The sequence below is a fragment of the Polyodon spathula genome, chromosome 5 (genome assembly GCF_017654505.1).
Source record: "Polyodon spathula isolate WHYD16114869_AA chromosome 5, ASM1765450v1, whole genome shotgun sequence".
In the NCBI taxonomy this organism is placed as follows: Eukaryota; Metazoa; Chordata; class Actinopteri; order Acipenseriformes; family Polyodontidae; genus Polyodon; species Polyodon spathula.
The window spans coordinates 78,186,386-78,213,600 of NC_054538.1; the positions used below are offsets into that span (position 1 = coordinate 78,186,386).

Sequence of the window (27,215 nt, forward strand, 5' to 3'; positions counted from 1 at the left end):
TCCATTGCAGGCGTGTTGCACTGGCATGCTGGCTTATTCTCTCAGATCTCTGTCCTTATTTTACCTTAGATATTCTAACATGAACTTGTTTTGTCTGACATGGACAAGGAAATAAAAACTAGGCTGCACATTCACAGTAAGGGCTGACCTCTGCTCTTGAATGCTCTGTCACATTCGGTGAGGCACTGAAAGAGTATTGAGTCTTAAAGCCTCTTTGTTTAACTCAGCTGTTAATAACAGAATTGTTTGAATTACAGTAAAATGATTGCTTGAAGTCTCTCTGAGAAGTGTTATTGAACATTTACAGGAGGGTGTATCTTGACAGTTCAATGAGTGAAAAGGACTGCACTCACCCAGGAAGGAAACCTGTGCAGAGGCGGGGTGGGCGGCTTGCTGCCCTGTGCTCTCCCCAGGAGCTCTGCCCCTCCCTCCAGCTCCTCGGAGGAGTCATAGGAGAAGACCCCCTCATCCAGGCCGGGCTCGGAGCCCCCCGGCTGGGCTCGCTCCTCCAGCTGCATGTCATCCTGCTGCCAAAGCGGCCGCACCATGCTGATGGCGTTGCGGTTGCAGCCAAACAGCCGGTCGGAGCTGAGCTGTGGCTGGCTTAGGTGCTTCTTGGCCAGGGCCACGCTGATGCTGAACACGGTGGGGGTGCGCAGCCTGGGCTGGGGCAGCCTGCTTGGGGAGTGTGGGAGGGAGAGGGGGCTGGTCTCCAGGATGGGGTGTTTGGGTGTGAGCGCGGGGGTCAGAATGGGGCTGGGAGTGTTCGCTTCGCTGGAGGAGGAGGACGAGTCGAGTAGCTGGGACTGGAACTTCTTACTCAGCTCCTCCGAGAAGCTGTCCTGCTCCAGCCTCTTCTTCCCCAGGCAGCCCACAGACGTGCCATCTCTCAGGTGGTCTATCTGTGGGAGCTGGTTCACCCCTTTGGTGTCAGCCAGCTGCATGTCCTCGTCAAACAGAGAGCTGCTGTCGTCCGAGGCGGTCAGGTAAGTCTCGCTCCCAGCCCGGCTGTAGCACCCGTCAGAGGAAGGTCTAGAGAGTGCAGAGGACACACAGCGACACTTGAGTCTCTCCCGCCCCCTCTCCCCCTCCTCATCCTCCTCATCAGAGCTGCTCTCACTCAGAGCTCCCCCGCGGGCTGCCTCGTCCCCCTGGCCCTGTCTTCTCACTTTCTCGCTCGCGCTGGCCAGTACAGGTCTCTGGCTTTTGTTGCTGTCTCGACCCCCCTGAGATTCTGACTCTTTACTGGCTTCTTTCCCTGAAACAAAACAAAGATTAGCTTCATCACTGTCAATGTTCATCACTATCTATATGTTATCTCATGCTATAGAACAGATATTTCTTTTTGTGACGAAGCACAAGTCAAAACATCTGTGTGTGATAGGATTACTGATACAACCCATGTGAAATCCTGCTCTTGATGCGCATTGTGATATGCAGGTCGCAATACGATATGCATCAAGGTACATGTGGTGGTCCTGATCAGCTACTTTTAGATTGCAGAATAAGATCAAGTGATCATTTAATGATGGACTATTTTGCTAAAAGATAAAAATGAAATGAGTTACTCTGCATTGAAGAACCACCTGGTGATCTACAATTAGCTCTGTTGTGCTTTTGGTCCTGTATCATGATACAAACGATACATACTTCTGTTCCAATGCGATATATCATGCAAAGATCGCTACACGATGAATCGTTACACTCCAACTAAATATGAGAATGTTATAATGTAAATCTCTCTCACATATACACACTAGTACATGTCTACTATTCAAATACCAGTAAAATTCCAATGCCTTGTCACTCATTAGCTATTTGTCTCTGTATATCCTCTGTATCATCCTATACTTACCTTATCTATATTCCTAGAGGTAGTGCTGGTATATACTAAGATAATGTCGATCACAATGCCAGCAGACAAACACAATTACTCTACATTCAGTTGTCAAATAAGAGTATTTTCTTCAAGACACCCGAACCCAAAGATTATACTAGATTACACTAGATTACACAATATTTCACTAGATTACACTAGATTACCTGCTGCCATGCTCCCCTCTGACCCTGTAGTCTCCTGATTGGTGGCCCGGTGCCCTTGTTCTGGTCCAGTCATGACCTGGGGGTTTTTGGCTCTGACCTGGAAGCAGCCGAACGTCAGGCTGCTGAGCCTCTGAGCTTCCCCAGGCTTGGGGGTCACAGAGTGAGACTTCTTCACCTCTGCCTCTGGAACAATAGAACAAGGCGAGTGAAGCTGCTTACTCTGCAGGGGCGGAAATAAGACTCGTATTGCACAGCAGAGTGATCCATCCCTGGTTTTAATAGTTTAATCAGACACACCTGAGCTTGTTGCCTATACACCGCAGCTAGTCAAGCTCATAGTAAAACCTGGAATGGGTGAAACTGCTATGCAATAGGAGTCTTATTTCCCCCCCTGCTCTGGTTCTGCTCTATAGTTACTGTATAGTCCTCCTCCCCTGACCCGGCTTGCTTACCCCGAAGCTGCCTCTGGAGCGTCTCCATCTCCTCAGTCTGCCGCTGGTTGATTGAGCGCAAGTTCTCGTTCTCGAGCTCCAGCTGGTGGGGACAATGTAAGACTATTTAAAAGCCCCTAAATGGGGTTTGGTTATTTTACTGGGTGTTTCTTTCCTTTTTCATATAAATGTCAATTACATAAAAAGAGCTCTGATTCCGATCCTGATTCCCACGCCATTACCCCAGAACAGATCTCCTGGCATTTACATATAAAGAGCTCTGATTCCGATCCAGATTCCCACGCCACTACCCCAGAACAGATCCCCTGGCATTTACATATAAAGAGCTCTGATTCCGATCCTGATTCCCACGCCATTACCCCAGAACAGATCTCCTGGCATTTACATATAAAGAGCTCTGATTCCGATCCTGATTTCCACGCCATTATCTTAAAACAGATCCCTCTGTCCCTTACTGGCTGGGACCCTACAGTACCTCATGCAGCTTCAGTGTCACCCCATTACCCCAGAACAGATTCCTCTGTCCCTTACTGGCTGGGACCCTACTGTACCTCATGCAGCTTCAGTGTCACCCCATTACCCCAGAACAGATTCCTCTGTCCCTTATTGGCTGGGACCCTACTGTACCTCACGTAGCTTCAGTGTCACCACATTACCCCAGAACAGATTCCTCTGTCCCTTACTGGCTGGGACCCTACTGTACCTCACGCAGCTTCAGTGTCACCACATTACCCCAGAACAGATTCCTCTGTCCCTTACTGGCTGGGACCCTACTGTACCTCACGCAGCTTCAGTGTCACCACATTACCCCAGAACAGATTCCTCTGTCCCTTACTGGCTGGGACCCTACTGTACCTCACGTAGCTTCAGTGTCACCACATTACCCCAGAACAGATTCCTCTGTCCCTTACTGGCTGGGACCCTACTGTACCTCACGCAGCTTCAGTGTCACCACATTACCCCAGAACAGATTCCTCTGTCCCTTACTGGCTGGGACCCTACTGTACCTCACGTAGCTTCAGTGTCACCCACTCCTTGATTTTTGCTGCTTTCTCCTCTATGATCTTGGCTTCTTGGAATCTGATTTGCTTCTGAAATAAAGCAGAATCAGTTAGCTTCACAAACCCTCCAACCGAACCCTCTTTATTACCCTTAAAAAAATGTACCACTGTAATTTTGCACGGTAGTTTAGCAGTTTCACATGCTCTTCCCATGGATATACCATGCATTTTCCATGGTTTACTCTGGCTTTACAGTGCTTGCCTATGCTTCATCATGCTTTCACTGTGCTGTATTGCCCTGTGCTGTGCTTTTGCTATGGGATGCTGTTACAAGGGTAAGTAAGCAGGTTGCCCTGGTCCTCTGTGGTGCACCTGCTCATCCAGCTGCTGCTCCAGCCCCTGGATGATGTCATCCTTCTCCTGCACCAGGGTCTCCAGGTCCTGGCTCCTCTTATACAGCCGGGTCTCAGACTCACTGGTTTGAATGTTGGCTGCCTTCAGCTTCTCCTCCATCACCTGGACCTGGCAGAGTGGACCAAGAATCATCCCCTGATACCAGCCACCAGAGAATCAGCACTGAGCCGGGGGGGGCCTCTGATACCAAACACCAGAGAATCAGCACTCTCCGCGGGGGGGGGGGGGGGGGTGGCCTCTGATACCAAACACCTGAGAATCAGCACTGAGCCAGGGGGTGGCCTCTGATACCAAACACCTGAGAATCAGCACTGAGCCAGGGGGTGCCTCTGATACCAAACACCTGAGAATCAGCACTGAGCTGGGGGGGGGCGTCTGATACCAAATACCAGAGAATCAGCACTGAGCCGGGGGGGGACCTCTGATACCAAACACCAGAGAATCATCACTGAGCCAGGGGGGGTGGCCTCTGATACCAAACACCAGAGAATCAGCACTGAGCCAGGGGGGGTGGCCTCTGATACCAAACACCAGAGAATCAGCACTGAGCCAGGGGAGAGGGGGAGGTTCTGATACCAGACACCAGAGAATCAGATGTAGAAGTAAAAATACACTGTAAATCAGAGCTGGCCCTTGAATAACCCTTCTGCACTGAAATGGTTACTGTTTGAATCTGCACTCAACACTCTAATTCTGTATCTATATTGTGTAGCAGCACCAGTAGGTTTCTCTGTGTGGCTGTGAAAACACGGGCCCTGCCAGGGAACACCATTCCAACACCCAGCTCCTAATCGGCTAGCTGTCACCCAACCAGACAGAGACACCCATCAACAGGACTGACTGAAAAACTGCTGGATAGAACACAACAAAACCATGGTCTGATACAATCGAAAACACTACAATAATGCAAATAATAATAATAAAAACAGCTTTGTACTCCTTTATGAACGCTTACCACAGTATTTTTGCATGCTATTTTTCCAGTTTTACCATATTGTTCCCTATGTTTTTAATGTGCTTTACCATATCTTGCTATTCTTTACAATGCTTTACTATGCATTTCCTATGGGAAATTCGTATTTATTTATTTATTTATTTGTGTGTTTGTTTTGTTTTAATGTTGTTTTTTTTTAAATAACCTGTGTTACGAATTTAAACTAAAGTTAAAATGATTTAAATCCAGCTTTACTATTGTGAACATTGGAAACTTGTTGTCTTTCCGAAAGGAGACTCCACCCATCAATCTCATACGTTACCAGTTTAACCAGTTAAATAGGTCTCTCTGCTCACAAACCTGTAGTTTCTTTGTTTGGTCTTCCTCCTCCCTTCCTCCACCTGGCAGCGTGCCTTGTCTAGGGGAAGGTGGCACCAAGTGTCACTTATCCTGCCTGCTGGCCGAGCCATTCTTAATCACTGTATTGCATTCATCTTAGCCAGCAGGGGGTTCAGCTATTGAGCTCCATGGGCCAAATTGTAATGTGAATGTATTATGTACAGTATCTGTCGGTTATCATGTTTATGTCAGGCATAACTGTTTGCCGTTTGTTCATGTGTCCATCAGGCATATCCTTCGCAATCAATAAATTGTTATTTTCTACTACTAAGTGGATGTCTCCTTTCTGAATTAGGATTCTAGGATCAAGTTTGATGCCACTAATAATCACGAACCACAAACTGAATGAGGAAGCGAGGTGTCCTGGGTTACTCTGGACTCAACTGAGATATTGAACTGCACATTTGCTTGCTGTTATATTTCTGAACGTGGGCAGTTATATGAAAGCTAGTTTGTGCCAAATCCCAGGTGAAACCTACCCTACTCAATCAGTAACAGTACATCTACCATTTTTGCTGGGGGAAGGTCCTGCACTGCGTACCTGCTGACTGGCCTTCTCAGCTCTTCGATCAGCATCCAGAACCTGCCTCTCCAGCTGCTGCATCTGCAGAGAGCAAACAGACACGTCACTGTGCAAATCCTTTATACACACAGGCAACACACTGTCACCCTCTTCACAGTACATACAGGATTATACACACCCGACTGTACCTAATAAAGCTGTCATTCAACCAAGAGCTTCTGAAAATTCAATAAACCACAAGAGTGAAGCTCAAGTTTTTTATTCATGTTTTAGAACCTTCATATAAGATTACAACTATATTACGTACAGATGGGTGGACTTTTTAAAAATATATAATTTGTTAAAATTATTTCAGCACATTTTAATAACAAACTTTTTCAGACAAGGTTGTGAACGTGATCGTGAAATCACTTGTGTTTATTAACTACAGCAAGCACGTGCAGTCCTATTACCTTACAGTTGTGGGCTGACAGCTGCAAGACAATAAGACTCAAACTCCTGCAGTTTATACAGATGTAAACATTAACTACTAATTACAATACACATTACAGCATTGCAGTGTGTGTGTGTGTGTGTGTGTGTGTCTCAGCCTACAGTATGCAGTATAGCACAGTCAATGGGATCTCCTGTACAGTGTTACATACACTGCATTCTCAATGGTAAATCTGTACAGTGTTACATACACTGCATTCTCAATGGTAAATCTGTACAGTATTACATGCACTGCATTCTCATTGGTAAATCTGTACAGTATTACATGCACTGTATTCTCAATGGTAAATCTGTACAGTATTACATGCACTGCATTCTCATTGGTAAATCTGTACAGTATTACATACACTGCATTCTCAATGGTAAATCTGTACAGTGTTACATACACTGCATTCTCAATGGTAAATCTGTACAGTATTACATGCACTGCATTCTCATTGGTAAATCTGTACAGTATTACATGCACTGTATTCTCAATGGTAAATATGTACAGTATTACATACACTGCATTCTCAATGGTAAATCTGTACAGTATTACATGCACTGCATTCTCATTGGTAAATCTGTACAGTGTTACATACACTGCATTCTCATTGGTAAATCTGTACAGTATTACATGCACTGCATTCTCATTGGTAAATCTGTACAGTATTACATGCACTGCATTCTCAATGGTAAATCTGTACAGTGTTACATACACTGCATTCTCAATGGTAAATCTGTACAGTATTACATGCACTGCATTCTCATTGGTAAATCTGTACAGTATTACATGCACTGTATTCTCAATGGTAAATATGTACAGTATTACATACACTGCATTCTCATTGGTAAATCTGTACAGTATTACATGCACTGTATTCTCAATGGTAAATATGTACAGTATTACATACACTGCATTCTCAATGGTAAATATGTACAGTATTACATGCACTGCATTCTCATTGGTAAATCTGTACAGTATTACATGCACTGTATTCTCAATGGTAAATATGTACAGTATTACATACACTGCATTCTCATTGGTAAATCTGTACAGTATTACATGCACTACATTCTCAATGGTAAATCTGTACAGTATTACATGCACTGCATTCTCATTGGTAAATCTGTACAGTGTTACATACACTGCATTCTCATTGGTAAATATGTACAGTATTACATGCACTGCATTCTCATTGGTAAATCTGTACAGTGTTACATACACTGCATTCTCAATGGTAAATCTGTACAGTATTACATGCACTGTATTCTCAATGGTAAATCTGTACAGTATTACATGCACTACATTCTCAATGGTAAATCTGTACAGTGTTACATACACTGCATTCTCAATGGTAAATCTGTACAGTATTACATGCACTACATTCTCATTGGTAAATCTGTACAGTATTACATGCACTGCATTCTCATTGGTAAATCTGTACAGTGTTACATACACTGCATTCTCAATGGTAAATATGTACAGTATTACATGCACTGCATTCTCATTGGTAAATCTGTACAGTGTCACATACACTGCATTCTCAATGGTAAATATGTACAGTATTACATACACTGCATTCTCAATGGTAAATATGTACAGTATTACATGCACTACATTCTCAATGGTAAATCTGTACAGTGTCACATACACTGCATTCTCAATGGTAAATATGTACAGTATTACATGCACTACATTCTCAATGGTAAATCTGTACAGTGTTACATACACTGCATTCTCAATGGTAAATCTGTACAGTATTACATGCACTGCATTCTCAATGGTAAATCTGTACAGTATTACATGCACTGCATTCTCAATGGCAAATATCCTCAATACACTGTGTAATGCACACCTGGCATGTGTTGTGATGATGCTTTGTCTATGACAAACACATTGTAATTTGTTGCAGTTAGCAATGTTTCTTTGTAAAACACACCAACACAGTGCGTGAGATGCACTTTCAGTATGAGAAAAACACCACCAACTTCCCCCTCCCTTGAGCCTGCTTGCTACATCCCAGCTCTATGAACAAACTATAATGTGTAGCAGCAGGAGGTTATTAGATATACTGTAAGTTATTATGTACATTCATATTGCAAGGGACTTCATCATTTAAAAATAACATCTGTAGGCTCTGCTTTAGCTTAGGAAGTTATAATTAGCTGATGTTTACCAGAATAAAAGCATAGCAGAGTGCGATAAAACACAGTGCAAACAAGGTAAAACATAGGGAAGCATTGCAAAGCACTGCAGGGTACAATAAAGCATATTAATACCAGGATAAACTATGATAAATACATAGTATAACCAAGGAGAAAGCATTGGAAAACTGCACAAATACTGTGCAAAAATACAGAGGGAAACTTTTATAAGGGGATGCACTGTAAGATCCAATTCAGCAGCTGACTGCATGCACAGCTTCTCCACTCCACAGCGATGGGGGGGGGGGGTATTGGGGCAGCACTGCACCCTGCCACACTGAGCCAGCACTGGCAATCCCAAGGCCTGGGGGCTGGGACGGGAGGAGTGTAGTGTGTTGCTGTCTTTGCTCCCTCTGCTCAATAATGCAATCATATTATCCAGCTGCCCTGGTAATGGAGGTGCCAAGTTGTTTTGCTGGAATAAGAATGATGCAGGTCGTGCTAACGGAGCTAAATCAGCTGCATTAGTTTAACAGGAATGATGACTGCCAGGTTGGGTAATTCCCCACAGGCCCTTTGAAAACTGAAATGCTGTTTTCCACTCTGAGACACAGGAATCGCTGGCAGGGTTCTGAACACATGATGCAATGCAGGCAGGGAAACGCTGCTTTCATGGAAAGACTGCTGCAGACTGGCCCCACACCGGATTCTGAAAACACTACTACAGATCGCTGTCTGCACTTACAAAACACCATCTCCTTTCCTTTCGGCTCTTATTAAACTGTATTTTGGAATAAACAGGCACACCGCAAGAGAGCATCTTAACCACAATGCAAAAGAGCTGGACTCGTCTGTATTCGTGGTTACAGAGCTTTTAACCTCATCTCATCTCACCGACATGGGACAAATCTATAATAGCAACACTGTGACATATGCAAATATTTAAAGTACAATAATTAGAACTGACTGTATTAACAATACAGCGCTCCACATGACAGACTGCTGCCCCTGCTTCCTGGTACCTGACTTGGTACACTCACTGTCAGAGATCCAGCTGCAATCAGACCATGTGACCTACATGCAACAGTTTATCTACAGAGTGGGATTCAAAATATGTTAAACCCTCAATTAATGTCAAACAAGAAAACAAGTGAAGAGCTAACATAATCTCAACAGTAAATCAATAGGGGAGCAGTAACAATGCTGATGACGCTAACAAGAGGCATGAAAAGCCTTGGTTATATTTCTTTAAATACTCATCGCTGGCACCACCATGCGTGTGTCTGGCTCTTTAAAGGGAAACTGTACTCAAAATAGCAAGGCTCTCTAATGGCTCTGTACACATAACAAATGCATCTCGCTGCGCCATTTTTTTTTTTTTTTCAAGCGTTTGGCCAGTATTTCAAATTTTTTTTCAGATTTCTGGGTCAGCTGGAAATGCAGGCCGCTGCCATACTGGAACCTTTCTGGCGCCGCTGTTACGTCATATCGTTGACAGCCACCCACGCCAGGGAACGCCGCTAGGGTGAATTATGTCGGAATGCAAAGCGTTCGGGTGCAAAAATAACAAAATGAAAAACAGTAACAAAAAGTATGTTTGTGTGCCGAAGCCTTTAAACCAACAAAGGGCGGCCATAACAAAACAATGACTACATAATATAGGAATGGGACATACCCTCAACAGAATACTATGTGTGACAATAGAGCGAGTCAACGGCAGGACGGCACACAAAGCGCGACGGAAGAGAGCTCCAGTACATTCAATATAACATTAATCAGTTAGGGTTCCTTCAGAGTAAACCTTTTACAGATCAACAATCACTGTACATATCTGTGTGTGTTCCCAAAACCCAACAGCAGGGCCAGGGTCTATGGATAAACACTGAGGCTTACCCCTCAAATCAATAAACATATTTGTCAGATCTGTCTCCAGGACCCCAGTAGTCTCACGCACACACTATGTGAAACAAACAGGCAGCAGAATAATTATTTTACAAGCTCTAATTCAAAATGATTTGGAGGAAGTGTGTAAAGGAATGGTGCAGCGAGCAGAGTGCACTGGATCACTGACAAACTCGGCTGTGTGAGTGTGTGGGGCTGGCCGGCCAGACAGGGCAGTGCAGGACAGGTCATGCTCTGCTGCTATTAGCTCCCTAATGAGCCCCAGTACAAAGCTGCTGTAACCTCCTGGACCTGCAGTACTGTGTCTTTTTCTCAGATCTTCCAATGCTGTGTAAGCTTGGAGGAGGTCTATTGACATCATACAACTGATGGGGGTGATGCTGTGCAAGGTATAGCAGACTTCAAGATATATACATACTGTATGTTTTTTACTTAGTGACAAGCAGCTGAAGTGCAATTATAAATGTATACTTATACAGTTATTTTTAGGCGTGCAACCTCCCATAAATCACGGTCTGTTCTGCACTCAATGTGCTCCTTGGTGTCCGCCTGCTACATTCTTTTATAGTTCTGGACTCTCTGTGCCAGTGCAGGACTTCATCAGACAGAAAACAACTGTGATGACGACCAGGTTTGTGTGCTTAAAGGGGCTGCAGCTAACAAAATCATTCCAAGTATGATTTATGGACGTATTATATGAACTAAATACCCATTTAAGGTGGCTCCAGCCGCAAGGACACAGCACCCATTAACACCCTGAAACTGTTTCTTCGCAGTCCGTTGTGATGCATTCTGTAAAGTCCCATATGCATTACAGCTCTGCAAATAGATCCCTGCTGTGTTTAATATACTGGTACAGATAACATTTTGAAGGAAATACTGGCATCTGGTATCATATGGCTTTCCTGCAGCCCGGAAAGCTTTGGCAGAGGGAGAGGTGAATAGAGCAATGTGAACAACAAGAAATTAGGACAAGAAGACCAGAGGCATGCTGTTTAAAAATGATATTACATCAGCTGTGAATTGGAAGTTAAGGGGTTTTACCACACGTGGTGTCCTCTCCTGAGTTAGAGATACATTATGGGTAGAGGCCTTTCCTTTATTGTATATATATATATTGCACCTAACAGTGTTCTTAATATACATAATGTACCTAAATCTTAATTACTGTTCTTAGCAATCAAAGTTTAAGGGGCTGTGCTAGGGTTCCTTGAGGGTAGTATGCTGGTATTTCTGTATAGTGGTACCCCAGTGGTATTTTCAGTTTTAAGCAAGCGCTGAACAGAATAGCACCCCTGCTGTGAATAGAAGAGCGCCTGCCTGGTGCGGGTGAAGCCTGCCTTCCTGGCCAGCCCACACTGATCCAATTGCAGCTGGATTCATTCCTCTCTGCCCCATTCCAGAGATTCCTGCAAAACCTCTCCTCCACAGCAGAGATGCACAATGCCTCCCTCTGTGACTAGGCGAGGCTCAGATCAAGACTCCCTCCCTCTCTCAGAAATACACACACACACTGAGTCAAGAGAATGTGTGTATGTTACAGGGGTGTGCGGATTTATTTAATACCTGCCTATAAATACTTCTTAAAGGCAATTATAAATATGAGTACGAGTATTAGCACACCCATAGTATTCAAATTGTGGTCAACAAGAAATCTACAGAGGTTTCACAGCTGTCTCCGTGAAATACCTTTGTGCCAGAGCATGTTTATTTTTTAGCCAAAGTAAGTCTGCGCATGAGAAGAAAACAGTTGCAAAGCTAAATCGTTTCAACTGGCAAATCAATTCAAAACATTACAACAACGCTGTGTTTTATAAAAACACAAAAAACTACATTTCCCATCATCCTCCTGCTCACATATGTAACTGAGATGGATTTACCAGTGAGCAGGAGGATGATGGGAAATGTAGTTCTACGAGGTCCATGTGGATGCATGGGAAGCCATTTTGAGGCAGGGAATGCAATTTAAAAGTTTTAAAAAGTGATCACAATGTAAACAAAAAATAATAAATAAAACAATACACACACCTTACATAAACAGTTGTAGCAACACATAGGAACATGTAACACAATAGAAAAAAGGTCCTTATGTGCCCTTGTAAGACCTACATTGACCCACAGGGAGCAGAAATATATTGAAGAACACATTTCAATACAATGCAGCTTGCAACATATTCAGTTCCATTGCTTCTGTAGTTCAGCAGTGTGCACATGTATTAGATCACCCTATTGCTTCTGTAGTTCAGCAGTGTGCACATGTATTAGAACACCCCATTGCTTCTGTAGTTCAGCAGTGTGCACATGTATTAGATCACCCCATTGCTTCTGTAGTTCAGCAGTGTGCACATGTATTAGATCACCCCATTGCTTCTGTAGTTCAGCAGTGTGCACATGTATTATGTATTACACACCCCATTGCTTCTGTAGTTCAGCAGTGTGCACATGTATTTGATCACCCCATTGCTTCTGTAGTTCAGCAGTGTGTACATGTATTAGATCACCCCATTGCTTCTGTAGTTTTGATTTGCTCTGCAGATGAAATGAAGCCACTGGAACTGAAAATTGAGAAAATTGATTACTTTAATATGCCATTGATATGCCACTAATTAATCCGAGTCAGCAATCTGCTCCTGACCTGACACGGTATAACAGGAACAGTGTGCCCTGGACTGGATGGTTTGACAGTTCATCCCAGGGGCAGTCGGAAGTCGTCCAGCCAAAAAGGGGGTGAAGCCACAATACTAGAAGTCAGCGCCTTATTGCAGTGGCGATGTGTCAGTCATGGATTGGAGGAGATGTGATTGCATTCGCCACCAAAGGGGGCGTGACTGAGGGTATATCAGGGTGTGTGGCCGAGCGATCTGTTCCTCTTTTATATGGAAACGACTGGGAGGAGTACAAAGGAAACCGTGAGTGTTTTGCATTGTATCTGTCTGCCTCATCATTGTCACCTTTATAATTAATAGAAGATGGAAATCCAGGAGCTGTTTTTAATCAGCCAGCATCTAACCCGGACTACACTGCACTAATGTTTCACTGTTGCTGTATAATTCACCACTTGCACCAAGGAGTACTCACTATTGGACTTGTGATTGTGGGTGTGTGTTTAAAAGTGTGTGTCTATTGTTATCATTATCTTGGGACTGAACCATGTGGTTTTATTGACTTACACATAATTGTGCATAGTCACTGTTATTATTTAAAGCAATTAATAAAGTTTAGTTTTCACCGCTTGAGCTGTTGTAGTTTCTAATCACTGCAACACCTGTGCTCTACAAACCAATTTGCCACACATAAAATTAATTTAAAATACTAAAAGAAAGGGAACACATAGCCACAAGCCTTTTTATAAGTTGTTTAAGATGCCGAATTAAAGCACAAAGTGGACTAACATTTTCACACATGTGCCTATTGTTATTACTGACTGGAAAATTGAAATTCTCACACTCAGAGGTTTGCATGACGGATGTGAATGACCACTCTTGAGGTGTTCTAATGAATGTGCACACTACTGTATGGCTTCCCAGCGCTGTCAACTGCCAGACTGTCTCAGTTCTATTGCTTCAGTGAAAGCACAGTGGAATCATGGATGATGTGCCCTACTCCCAGCCCCACAGAGCTTCTTCACACTCTGTTCACATTCTTTATCTCTGTGGTGCTGGCAGCGGCTCAGGGGTCAGCAGGAGGGCAGCACCAAGCTGACCCTTCAAGAGATTGACAAGGGACCTTGTAGCACTAACACCTCACCTCTCAGAGATAGCCGACCTCTGACAGCTCACTGCGGATCTGTCTGAAAATGCAACTGGAAATGCAAGGGTTACCAGCTGTCCGAATGTAAACCAAAGCCAGGCAACAACCAATAAACTAAATTGGAAGCAAATGTTTTTGAAGTATCTGAGGTTTGATACCGCATTTACAAATTAGGGTTTACTTTCAAATCAGAGCTGACAGAGAAAATACACTCTGGAGAGTCTCTTTGTAGCTCCTTCCTTCAAAGAAATTGGTACCATAAAAACTAGGGTTTGTTCAAGAACGAGCTGTTTTATGACTGCATAAAAACAAAGCCTTGATATATAATATATATAAATATTAGATATATATATATATATATATATATATATATATATATATCTATAATATTAGTATTTTCAACAAAATGCATTTTGCATTATATTTTGTGAAAGGAAAAACAAACTGTCAATCTTATAAAACTAATGTTAATAAACTCAGACAGACTTCTGACACTTCCAATTTTTGAAACATTACATCAGACTCTGTTACTGTAGGTTATGTCATGGTTCACTACAGCTTTTAATTTCTGTATTGTATGGTATAAAATGGAATTTGTTTACTCTGAAAAAAAAAAAACTCATTCATTAACATGGGAACTGGGCTGACTATCACAGAAGAGAGCAAAGTAAAAAACCATTCATTAACACAGTAACTGGGCTGACTATCACAGAAGAGAGCAAAGTAAAAAACCATTCATTAACACAATAACTGGGCTGACTATCACAGAAGAGAGCAAAGTAAAAAACCATTCATTAACACAGTAACTGGGCTGACTATCACAGAAGAGAGCAAAGTAAAAAACCATTCATTAACACAGTAACTGGGCTGACTATCACAGAAGAGAGCAAAGTAAAAAACCATTCATTAACACAGTAACTGGGCTGACTATCACAGAAGAGAGCAAAGTAAAAAACCATTCATTAACACAGTAACTGGGCTGACTATCACAGAAGAGAGCAAAGTAAAAAAACATTCATTAACACAGTAACTGGGCTGACTATCACAGAAGAGAGCAAAGTAAAAAACCATTCATTAACACAGTAACTGGGCTGACTATCACAGAAGAGAGCAAAGTAAAAAAGCAAAACATTTCTTGATTTGTTCGGGAAGCAGAGAAAAAAAAACAAAGTAAACACATTTCAAGGTATTATATAAATATTACACAAAGGTATTTTATATAAAGCAATGCTGTAGAAAACCAATGTTTGTTTGTTTTTAAGTACAATGAACTCAGAGATAAACATGCCAAATTCTAAAATTTATATCCATGTACACAGCACTTAAACACAATATGATTGCTTAAAAAACTAACTATTGAGTCATTGTCCAGGACAGGTCTCCTCTTCATTACTTGAGACATAAAGATGGATTTTTGGAAAACACTCCTGCAATCTACACTGGCCAGTGGAATGGATTCTGATGATGAGACAGTCCTGCAGGTTGAGCTCAGAAACAAATCACACCCAAAGCAGAGTCGTCAGTGAACCTTTACACTAACCCTAACCCTGACCCTAACCTTGACCCTAACCCTAACCCTAACCCTAACCCTAACCCTAACCCTAACCCTAGCCATAGCCCTAACCCTAACCCAAGCACTAACCCTGACCCTAGCCCTAACTCTAACACTAGCCCTAGCCATAACCCTAACCCTGACCCTGACCCTGAACCTAACCCTAACCCTAACCCTAACCCTAACCCTAACCCTAACACTTCGAAGACTCTCTTACCAACACCTTTTTGGCATTCATCCTTTAAATAGCATTTGTGATTTAGTTAAATGGTAATTTGAGGGAGCATGCATAATTATTCATCATCACCTCAATTTGAGTTGAGGAATAACGCTTACCACTCAAAAACAAAGTAGCACGTCTTTTTTTCCCATGCAACTCCAGTTGTTTTAAATGTCAGTGCCAGATGCCAATTCAATTCTGAGGTATGACTCAGGGGGTAAAATCCCTGCAACTGCCTTGTGGAACTCACATATATTTTGATGATCTCACCCCGTTCTAATTGCAATGAGGGGATTTTCTGCTGCAGAGGAGAATAAACACTACATAGAAATCACACAGGCCACTGTTTTCAGTCTCTTCTAATAAGCATCCTCATTATAATCCACATCAATGTGCACTAAATCAGAATGGGAACTTTATGAGAACAGGGCAAACTATAAAACAAAACACATAATTCAATGCGGGTTTAGCTATTACTTAGTATGATGTATGAAATAAAATTTGACCATGGGGAAAAATAAGGGAGCCTACAGAGCAAAAGGTAACAAATCCAAATAAACTGCTGTTTAGACTGTTAAAATAGCACCCAACAGCTCTCTATGAAAACAAACTCATCTTATAGTTCAGTTTCTTTAGTGAACTGGTGTCTGTAAAAGCATAAATATGATGGTGGTGCTTAAATGAAACAGGACTCAAAGCAAAATATCTAGCAGGTAAGGTAATGCCATTATTGCTGTTATGCAACAATACATGTTTTGTTTGAAGCTGTTTGTTTTTAAGAGTTGAACCCTAGGGGCACACCAGTGAGATAGTGACCACAGTACTCCAATCCTTAAATCCCATGCTTTCACCACAAACTCCAATCAGGCTATTTGAACCTACTGTAGTTTGCTGCTAACAGACTATATGACTCTATAGCTCTTTATAGCCCAATACTGTTAGCTGAGATTTCCAGTTAAACTTGAGACGTCTCAGAGCTGGGGAATTTATCCTAGTTCACCGAAATGTCACAGGCTTTCCTGCCGTTTGGAGAAAAAAAACTGCTGATGCGCTATCCAGAAAATACAGCAGCCTTGCCAAAAATGGATAAATGCAGGCTACTCATTTATTTGTGTTCATTTCCTGTGCTGCCCCATCTGCGATGCTGCCTGGGCTTTCACATTCTGTTTAGGAATGAGAGAACTTGTACCCCAGGCAGGGCTCTGATTGTCGTGTTTCAAGCCTTTCACTTTGCTTGGCCTTCCCCCTCCTGGGGGTTTACACTACCCATGGAAATGAACAGCACTCATTTAAAATCACTTTCAGCTTTGATCCACTGGCTTCCGCTCTGAGACACAAACAAAGCTTTAAACCACATACTGTGGGCTTTTAATCTCTTTTGGACGAAGAGAAATTCCCCTATTTAACAACCTTCATGAAATTCGCTTATTTAACATAATTCATGATCAGTATCTCTTCTGAAATTCCCTTATTTAACAAATTGATCAGTGTTTTTTCTGAAATTCCCCTATTTAACAACCTCCATGATCAGTATCTCTTCTGAAATTCCCTTATTTAAGCACTCTTCATGATCAGTATCTCTTCTGAAATTCCCTTATTTAAGCACTCTTCGTGATCAGTATCTCTTCTGAAATTCCCTTATTTAAGCACTCTTCGTGATCAGTATCTCTTCTGAAATTCCCTTATTTAAGCACTCTTCGTGATCAGTATCTCTTCTGAAATTCCCTTATTTAAGCACTCTTCGTGATCAGTATCTCTTCTGAAATTCCCTTATTTAAGCACTCTTCGTGATCAGTATCTCTTCTGAAATTCCCTTATTTAAGCACTCTTCATGATCAGTATCTCTTCTGAAATTCCCTTATTTAAGCACTCTTCATGATCAGTATCTCTTCTGAAATTCCCTTATTTAAGCACTCTTCATGATCAGTATCTCTTCTGAAATTCCCTTATTTAAGCACTCTTCATGATCAGTATCTCTTCTGAAATTCCCTTATTTAAGCACTCTTCATGATCAGTATCTCTTCTGAAATTCCCTTATTTAAGCACTCTTCATGATCAGTATCTCTTCTGAAATTCCCTTATTTAAGCACTCTTCGTGATCAGTATCTCTTCTGAAATTCCCTTATTTAAGCACTCTTCGTGATCAGTATCTCTTCTGAAATTCCCTTATTTAAGCACTCTTCATGATCAGTATCTCTTCTGAAATTCCCTTATTTAAGCACTCTTCATGATCAGTATCTCTTCTGAAATTCCCTTATTTAAGCACTCTTCATGATCAGTATCTCTTCTGAAATTCCCTTATTTAAGCACTCTTCATGATCAGTATCTCTTCTGAAATTCCCTTATTTAAGCACTCTTCCTGATCAGTATCTCTTCTGAAATTCCCTTATTTAAGCACTCTTCGTGATCAGTATCTCTTCTGAAATTCCCTTATTTAAGCACTCTTCATGATCAGTATCTCTTCTGAAATTCCCTTATTTAAGCACTCTTCATGATCAGTATCTCTTCTGAAATTCCCTTATTTAAGCACTCTTCATGATCAGTATCTCTTCTGAAATTCCCTTATTTAAGCACTCTTCATGATCAGTATCTCTTCTGAAATTCCCTTATTTAAGCACTCTTCATGATCAGTATCTCTTCTGAAATTCCCTTATTTAAGCACTCTTCATGATCAGTATCTCTTCTGAAATTCCCTTATTTAAGCACTCTTCGTGGTCAGTATCTCTTCTGAAATTCCCTTATTTAAGCACTCTTCATGATCAGTATCTCTTCTGAAATTTTTCGGACATTTCCACATGTACAAGAGGTAAACAGCCTTATGTTTTGTAATGGCTGCAGACATTTATAAATGTTATTGTAAATAAATATAAACTTACATACTGTATTATTGTATTACATACTGTATTATTGTATTACATACTGTATTATTGTATTACATACTGTATTATTATGTCACATACTGTAGTATTTTTATTACGTAACTAAAGATAGGAATGGTAAATGCTATTCTCATAGTTTTGCTACCCTGCAATTATAACATTTCTTTTTTTAAAAAGTGGGAGAGTGACATTAACTTCATTATCATTATTATAAATATTACAATTATTATTAGTGTTATTAAAATAAAACAACATGACATCGACGACCTCGAATGTTGCTCGCTCCATCTGAAAATAAGCTTTAAATGCAGCAGCGGTATAGTAGGCTATATCAGAGCATTCTCATCAGAATTTTCTGTCCTCACTGGACTGTTTGAGTTCACTGTTCTCACAGCCTCTAACGCTGCAATATTCATTGCTGAGTATACTGTCATGTAGGCATGATGCTGTCTATCTTCCAGAAACTAACCCCACTGCAACTTCCGCCATTTTTCAAAACGTTCGCTAACATACCATTCAATAAGACCTAACATCCGCCTCGTAGCGTCACAAAAAAGCACTCTGCTTATTGAACGCAGCCTATGCAAGAAAAAACAACCCAACTAACATGATCCAATCTCTGGCTAGCCCTGTTGTCTTTGCAGCCTATCACAGTAAGAATAAGAAAAATTAGAAGCTACACAGGTTGAAGTGTAAACACCACGCCCAGTCCAGCTGCAAATCCAACTGGAGCCATCATCAGAGGCGACCGCTAAAAAATGTGCCTATAATATTAAATTAACTGTTTTATAACTTATTAATGCATTTCCTTATTTTATTTATCTGTGTGGCTTGATAATGAAGTTTGAACATGTTCACTGAGTTTAAGAGTGTAATGTTAAAACAGAAGTAAGGTTTGCAGAGTCAGTGTGATACCTTGAAAAAAAATGCACTGAGCCGATATAGAGCCTTGTAGAACACATGCTTGGTTGTCATGGTTTTCAGAATAAGTCGGTGACTGACGCAGTGCATCGCCTAACCCTATATTTATGCCAGCTACTTTATAAAAAATAAAAAAAGTTGAAGATTATTTTGGGGTATTATCATTAAGTCCTTTTTTTTATTTACTAGTCGGCAGTTATTTTTATTGTTTTCTCCCCAGTTTAGCAATTATTTTTAGGCTCCACCGCTACCACCCCTCCGCTGACTTTACTGGATGCGCCATTCGGGAGCCCCTATTCGGTCTATTTGTTGTTGTATTATTGTACTGTAAGGTGATATATAGTCCATAATAGCTATACTATACATATGCACCAAAATATATATATACAGTATATATACATATCATAGAAATCTGTGCTCACAGGTGCTTGTCAGAGATAGTTGGGGTTCATATATAGAGGCTGTATGCCTTTAAGAAGAAAGGCATGATGGGATATCAGCTGAACTTGTCACCTGATATACAAATGCTTAACAGCAGAGAGGTGCTGTATATTGTCAACACCTGCAGAATATGGTATCCCCAGTTTCATGCATCTGATGGTGACCAAACTTGTGTGAGTACTGTTGTGTAAAAATTTTTTTAAAATGAACAGTGCATTCTAGAAATTTAGAACAAGAACAGTGAAAAATAAAAATGCACTTATGGTTTGTGTGTTGCACACGTGCATTAACAAAACGCCCTGAAAACTTAACATAAAGAAAATCAGTTTAATGAAGGACTGTAATGCACCAAAAGCTGCATTAAATAATTAAAAAAAGGAAGCAAAAAGGCTACGGTACATATTCACTAAATTTAGTCATGCTGTCAGATCAGGACTTGACTAATGCTGAGCATGGGAGCTGCAGCATGCCGTTTACTTATTACAACTGGACACAATGAAAGGTGCCATCACCAATTCCACACACATTTTCAGCCAGTCTTTACTGCAGGGGCCTTGATGCTCCAAAATATTTTTTTTTCTTGTTGCTCTTTCTTTTTTGTGAGCAGTGCTGAAATAAAACTCCTTTATTGCACTGATGGAGTACTCTGTCAGACACTACAGGCAGACCACTACTAGTCTAGCACATGCTTAAACCATCCATACATTGCACCAGAATGCACCACTTTAATCTGTTTTTTTTTAAATACCCCCACCCCCACACACACACTCTCCCCCCATCAGCGCTATGTGCCTCGATGAGATCGGTGCCCCCTACTACCTTGTAAGTGCCACATACCTTAAAACTAATTGAAAACCCTGGGTTGTACATTAGTTCAAAGTAACACTGCAGTTAAAATGGAAAGCTCTTCTTTTAATGTCTACCTCATTACCATGTGTGTTCAGTATTTATCGAGATTACTCATGACTTCAAGGTAATGTTGCATTTTACCCCCTGAAAATACATTTTACTCTCTCAATGTTAAAATTAGAGGGTAAGTTACTTCCAGACCCAAAAGCTTATCTGGAGCACGGCTGTATCACAAAGGAAACACCACATAATCTGATCCTAGTGCCTGTCTCTCTACTCAAGAGGTTGTTCAGGACACCATAATTGAGGTGTATTGGTGGAGTCTTAAAGGGGAATCTCACTCAACATCCATCCATCTGCACCAATGCACGTCATGTAGAGGTAATAGAAATGAAACCATCCAAAATCACTCAAATACTCCAACCCGCTAATCCTGCAGGCTCTGATTCCCCGGTTCTCAGGGCCCTGGGAGTGGAGCACAGCCACGTGATTCATTACAATTACATCATTCAAATATTCCAGTCCGCTAATCCTGCAGGCTTTGATTCCCTGGTTCTCAGGGCCCTGGGAGTGGAGCAGAGCCACGTGATTCATCACAATTACATCATTCAAATATTCCAATCCGCTAATCCTGCAGGCTCTGATTCCCTGGTTCTCAGGGCCCTGGGAGTGGACCACAGCCACGTGATTCATTACAATTACATCATTCAAATATTCCAATCTGCTAATCCTGCAGGCTTTGATTCCCTGGTTCTCAGGGCCCTGGGAGTGGAGCAGAGCCACGTGATTCATCACAATTACATCATTCAAATATTCCAATCCGCTAATCCTGCAGGCTCTGATTCCCTGGTTCTCAGGGCCCTGGGAGTGGATTGAGCCATGTGGTGTATCACAATTGCAAGGCTGATGAAGAGCTTTCCCCGTCGAGTCCACAAGGGCACAGGACAGGCATGGAGCACAAACACCAGGCCAATGTCGAAACTCTGCCCAAGAATAACACCCTTGTCTTATTTATTAGATCCAAAGCTTAATTTGAGGATCCGCTGTGATCGGCTCTCTTTTCAATTTCTAAATCAGTGAACTGCAGGAGGGAGAAGTTCATAAAATGAGGCAGAAGTGGATGTACAGTACAGTGCATCTGACATCTAAGGTTCTTTAAAGCACAGTGGGGGGCTAGTCAACTGGTCGAAGCCATGGCAAATTGAAATACTGCCATCATTTAAATATTAAATGAGTTCCATACCGGTCATTTTACTTACTTTGAAGATAAAAATGCACTCAAGATAAGGGATTATCAGATAATTGGATAATTGGATAATCAGATAATCGAACAATTGGGTAAGCAGATAATCGGGCAATCGGATAATCAGATAATCGGATCATCGGATAAACGGGTAATCGGATAATCAGATAATCGAGTAATCGGATAATTGGGTAATCAGATAATCGGACAATTGGGTAAGCAGATAATCGGGCAATAGGATAATCAGATAATTGGGTAATCGGATAATCAGATAATCAGGTAATTGGATAACCGGGTAATCGGATAATCGGGCAATCGGATAATTGGGTAATCAGATAATCGGACAATTGGGTAAGCAGATAATCGGGCAATAGGATAATCAGATAATCGGGTAATCGGATAATCAGATAATCAGGTAATTGGATAACCGGGTAATCGGATAATCGGGCAATCGGATAATTGGGTAATCAGATAATCGGACAATTGGGTAAGCAGATAATCGGGCAATAGGATAATCAGATAATCGGGTAATCGGATAATCAGATAATCAGGTAATTGGATAACCGGGTAATCGGATAATCGGGTAATCGGATAATTGGGTAATCAGATAATCGGGTAATCGAATAATCGGGTAATCGGATAATCGGGTAATCGGATAATCAGGTAATCGGATAATCGGTTCGTGCAGCACTGCTGCTCCTTTTCCTGTCACTCACGTGACGTGTTTTCAATGCCTCTTCCGGAAGTGCAGGATTGAAAAACCTACAAGAACATCGGAACATTTTTGTTATTTAATTGCAACAAAACTAAAAACAAAACATAAACAAATACATGCTATCATAATACTGTATGGGTGTCTTTGGTACAGGAGAAGTCAATACCGAATAGGATCCTTCTCTACTGTACCTGGAAGCTGTCTCTGGTTTATTTACACACACACACACACACACACACACACACACACACTTACACACTTTTTGAACTGCATGTAAGAGGCCTCAAAGAAATAAGAATTGAGAAGGCATGCATGCAAACTGCCTTCCTCCCCAGATGGATTAACTCCTACTGCACAGAAGCCTAATGTGTCCTTGGAGCATTCACATTAACTGTTGCCGTCTTAGGGAAGTATTTTCAAAGTACCTTTTGCACTTCTGCAATGATATATTTCCACAATGTCATGCAGTAGGAAGACCCTGAACTGCAGTACCTGCAGTGATGTTTCTAGGGGTGAATTAATACAATCTGGTAATGATCCGATAATCACGTAAAGGGATACAAAGTGGAGGTAGGTGTTTCTTTTGTTACAGCAGGTTATTTTCATCTTGCGCACTAGCCTGAGCACATTTTAGCTACTGTCTTTACTAAATTACACTGTGTTTCATACACTGACTTACTTCTGAAACCATGCACTGGACAACCAACAGTGTTGCTCCCGGGATATGGCTTTCTGTGACACAGTCAAGGCCTCAAGTAGATCCCGTAAATACATACAGTAGGAGACTCTTCACTATACCCCTGTCCCTAGTGATATCCATCCCCTGTGGTCTGTAGCATGGTACAGGAGAATAGAACAGCTTTCCTTGCTGAAACTGTAAACTGCAGCTGATTTCTCCAGGGGCAGAAGGTTTGGCGTTGGAGCCGCTTAACAAGCAGTAAATTGCCAGGATGTTGATTACAGAACGTGAACTGGTCTCTTACTGGATAGCGATCTGGAGGCTCTTCCTTTCCTGCACTGATGAGGTCATCGCTCTGTTTGCATTAACCTCTAATTGCCTCCCTCCAGAGTAACGACTTGAAACTAGGTCACTCAACTGGGCTACAGCTGAGCAACACTCTGACAGAGACATGGGGAACAAGTGAAAGCTCAGACTCCTAACAGCCTACATTGAAAAGCATTACACAGAGTCTGTACGCTTTCCGTCTGTATGCTTCTTTTAAAGGGAAATAAACTACAGTAAAAGAGGATTCATTCCCGTAGACTACTTATTCCTGCATGCTTTACTTTGCTTATACTAAGCTCGACCATGCTTTAGAATGCAGGACATATTCCGACAGTACAAGCCATGCACAGTATTGTACACGACTTCCCCATTATCTTCACCACTCACCCAGGAATTGTCCATCAGGGATCTCACACTCAATCTATACTAATAAGTGATCAATAAAATCTCAGGGCTGCCCTGGACTCCAGGGTGGTTTTGGGGGTGGTTTAGGTGGCACCTCGAGGCACCTCTGCTTGTGTGACCTCACTGACGTGCAGGATTATGGCCCTCCCTCCCCCAGCTTTCTACAGGTGCAAGTCTACTGTTCAAATACTGTAGAGGACCAACACAAGCACACTGAAGGTTAAACTTGCATACTTGTACACGATTATGTGTCATTATCAGTACTATGTTGTGATTTGCAGCAGTCTGATGGTAGAGTTAATAAAGATGGGAGTTACCTGGGTTCCATGAGTATTTACCTTTTCAGCAAGCAGCTCGCGGATCTTGCTGGCCTGGATCCTGAACTTGAGGAGCTGGGTCTCCAGGGTGGTGCACCTCTCCTTCCAGTCAACAGGACTCGCTGCTTCCAAGCCCTCCGCCATGCTGACTGCAGCTGCGAGGAACAATTGTCGTTGAGAAATGGTTCCGTTATACATGCACACATGGGGGAGGAACGAATCACTGTGCATCGATACTTTCTTAACATCAGTTGTAATAGACATGTGTATCATGTTTATTATCAGAAGTGACCAAGTGGATGACATGCACAACTTCACAAAAAGATTCTTGAATTAGAAAATGTGATTAATAGCTGGTATGAATACACATGCTCCCTGCTTAATTGATTTGTGGTCTTTTCACAAAATAGATCAATGATCATTTGATTTTTTTACCCATAATATAAAGTCCATCGAGACAATAACACGTACCATATTGCGACGTGTGTATTGTGGATAGTGTTGTATCGGGACGTTATTGCGTTGTTACAGCCTTCGTGTTCCTCGTGAAACTTGCCATTAGCTTGATTGTTTTGGAAAATAAAATACACTCCATAAAGTCGTTAAACCAGAAATAAACAACTCAAACATTTGGTGCTGGTATGCCTTTTGTAGAATTTTTAGAATTGCAACTGTAGTTTTTTTTTTTTCCTGTGAGAAAAAAATAAGGACAATTCAGTGTAGATACATTTTAATTAAATCTAGTGTATGTGTGTCACAGGGTAGCAGCCTGACCCAGAAGATGGAGAGAGACTCAGAACACAGAAGCTGCAGTTTCAAATCAGCACTTTATTTACAAACACGGAACAGACAACAAACAAAAACACATTAAAAAAATAAAAGGCAATGGGGCCAAAACAAAAGGTCTACAAAAACTCACAATACAAGATGAGACAGCATAGCAACACATACCCTCTCCAACCCCAACATTAACTTTCTAACACATTAACTTTCCAGACACATTCCCACGTGTTTTGACAGGGAGAAATTTAACTCCCTCCCTGCCAACCCAACATTCCCCACACACACGTGCACTGGCATGGCTTTCAGTCTGCCATCCTGCCACAGTGTGTTATGCCACATCCTATAAACGATGGTAAACAATCTTCCATGGTTTAAAACCCATTTGATTATTCAGCCCCATGACAATGATCTGCTGAGCATTCCGCTTTTTATTTCTAGTTAATTTTCTGAGGAAAAAAAACCTTTTCCAGAGCTCCACTCAACACACATGGCTGAGGATCTCAGTTTATTTGCTGAAACCACAGGGAAGGTGAGTGACATGCATGCCTTAGAGCCCTGTATTCAATGTCCCACCTTTTAGGTGTGTTCTACAAAATTCTCCGTTGTTTCTGCTCTGATCATTATCTGCCATGCTTATCAACTATTACAGAATAGTACCACATACTTCTGAAAAGACTCCTCAAGATGTGTTGTGTAGAAGCAGCATGCCAGCGCTGCACTGTGCACTGAAGCATGTGAAGCAGTGAGCCCTGACAGCCTATGCAACGCTGACACGCTCTGGGGTCCGTGAATCAAAACTGCAAATTGTAAGTATTTCACTGCATTTAAAGTCACAGTGCACCATTATTGTTTTGTTTACTTATGAACCTTTTGTTGCACTTTGTGGCTTGTAAATAATAAAACCCATTTTCCTTTGCACCCCATCTTTCTCCATGTGTCATTTAAAGGGCTTTCCACACTTGGGTTCACACAAGTCATCACCTCTCATGTCTGAAGTACTAAAGTACTCAAGGATATTCTTCAATGGACTGAAAAGGCTATACACAGCTTGGCCCCTGTGTTCTGAAATGAGCTGCTCTGTTAACACCCTCCTTCAGTTCCCTGCTGCAATCTCCTTCATACGGTCGCAAGCTGAGAGCTCTGCCTTTTGTTGTGCAGGCTCCCAGGCTCTGGAATCTGCCTGTTGATCAATCAAAGTTCTGTTGGGTTAAAAAGGTTACACACCGCTGGACTTCATTTCACGGCACCCTGCAGACAGATACCCATATAGGGATTCTAAGGGATACCGCTAGAATCATGGCGGAATTTGAAATGCCCTTTAATGAACTGCATTGGAATTTGCTCTATGATCAGCTCTATGATTGGGTGCATTTCGCCCGGTACACCCAATCACAGTACAAGGACTTTCCAGGCACAAACGTCAGATAACATCCATTATGTGTACAGCCAATCAAATTAGAGCTTACATCTGTGAAAGCAACACAAGCAGACAGGATACAAAGATGGCAAAGGCAACCATGACAACAGCAGTCAATTATTAAAATAAAACAATATGCATATATTTTTAATCAGTTTTACTCCTCTTTGGCACAGAACAAAGCTTTGACTGCTCTGGATTCGAAAAGCTACATCTTTACTGCTCTACACTATTCTAGGTGAGGAGAGCAAGCCATGTTCTATATAGTGTACTGCTACATACACTATTCTCAATGTTCTATCTCTATCTGCAAAGTAACCCACAGCTCACTGTCTGTGTGTGTATGTGTGTGTGTGTGTGTGGCTTTTTTATTTTGCAGCTTGGTTTTGGGTGAGATGTTTATACTTTGTAGTCTGCAGACTGTGACAGA

At 41.7% G+C, this 27,215-nt stretch overlaps 1 protein-coding gene across 3 annotated transcripts in view; it reads right to left on the minus strand.

The window, feature by feature from the left end:
• Positions 1-27,215, minus strand: part of plekhh2 (pleckstrin homology domain containing, family H (with MyTH4 domain) member 2) — a 51,806-nt gene that overhangs the window by 20,477 nt on the left and 4,114 nt on the right. For 2 of the 3 annotated variants that reach the window (XR_005950379.1, XM_041251429.1), the window contains exons 2-8: positions 24,607-24,740; positions 5,785-5,847; positions 3,869-4,018; positions 3,503-3,586; positions 2,496-2,577; positions 2,044-2,226; positions 354-1,258 (exon numbers count right to left, since the gene is read on the minus strand). Coding sequence is in view for 1 of the 3 variants with exons in the window: in XM_041251429.1 (XP_041107363.1) it covers positions 354-1,258; positions 2,044-2,226; positions 2,496-2,577; positions 3,503-3,586; positions 3,869-4,018; positions 5,785-5,847; positions 24,607-24,729 (1,590 nt within the window). In the remaining 2 variants the exon portion in view is untranslated. The remainder of the gene's footprint in view (positions 1-353; positions 1,259-2,043; positions 2,227-2,495; positions 2,578-3,502; positions 3,587-3,868; positions 4,019-5,784; positions 5,848-24,606; positions 24,741-27,215) is intronic. The other variant, XR_005950380.1, reaches the window with a different exon arrangement.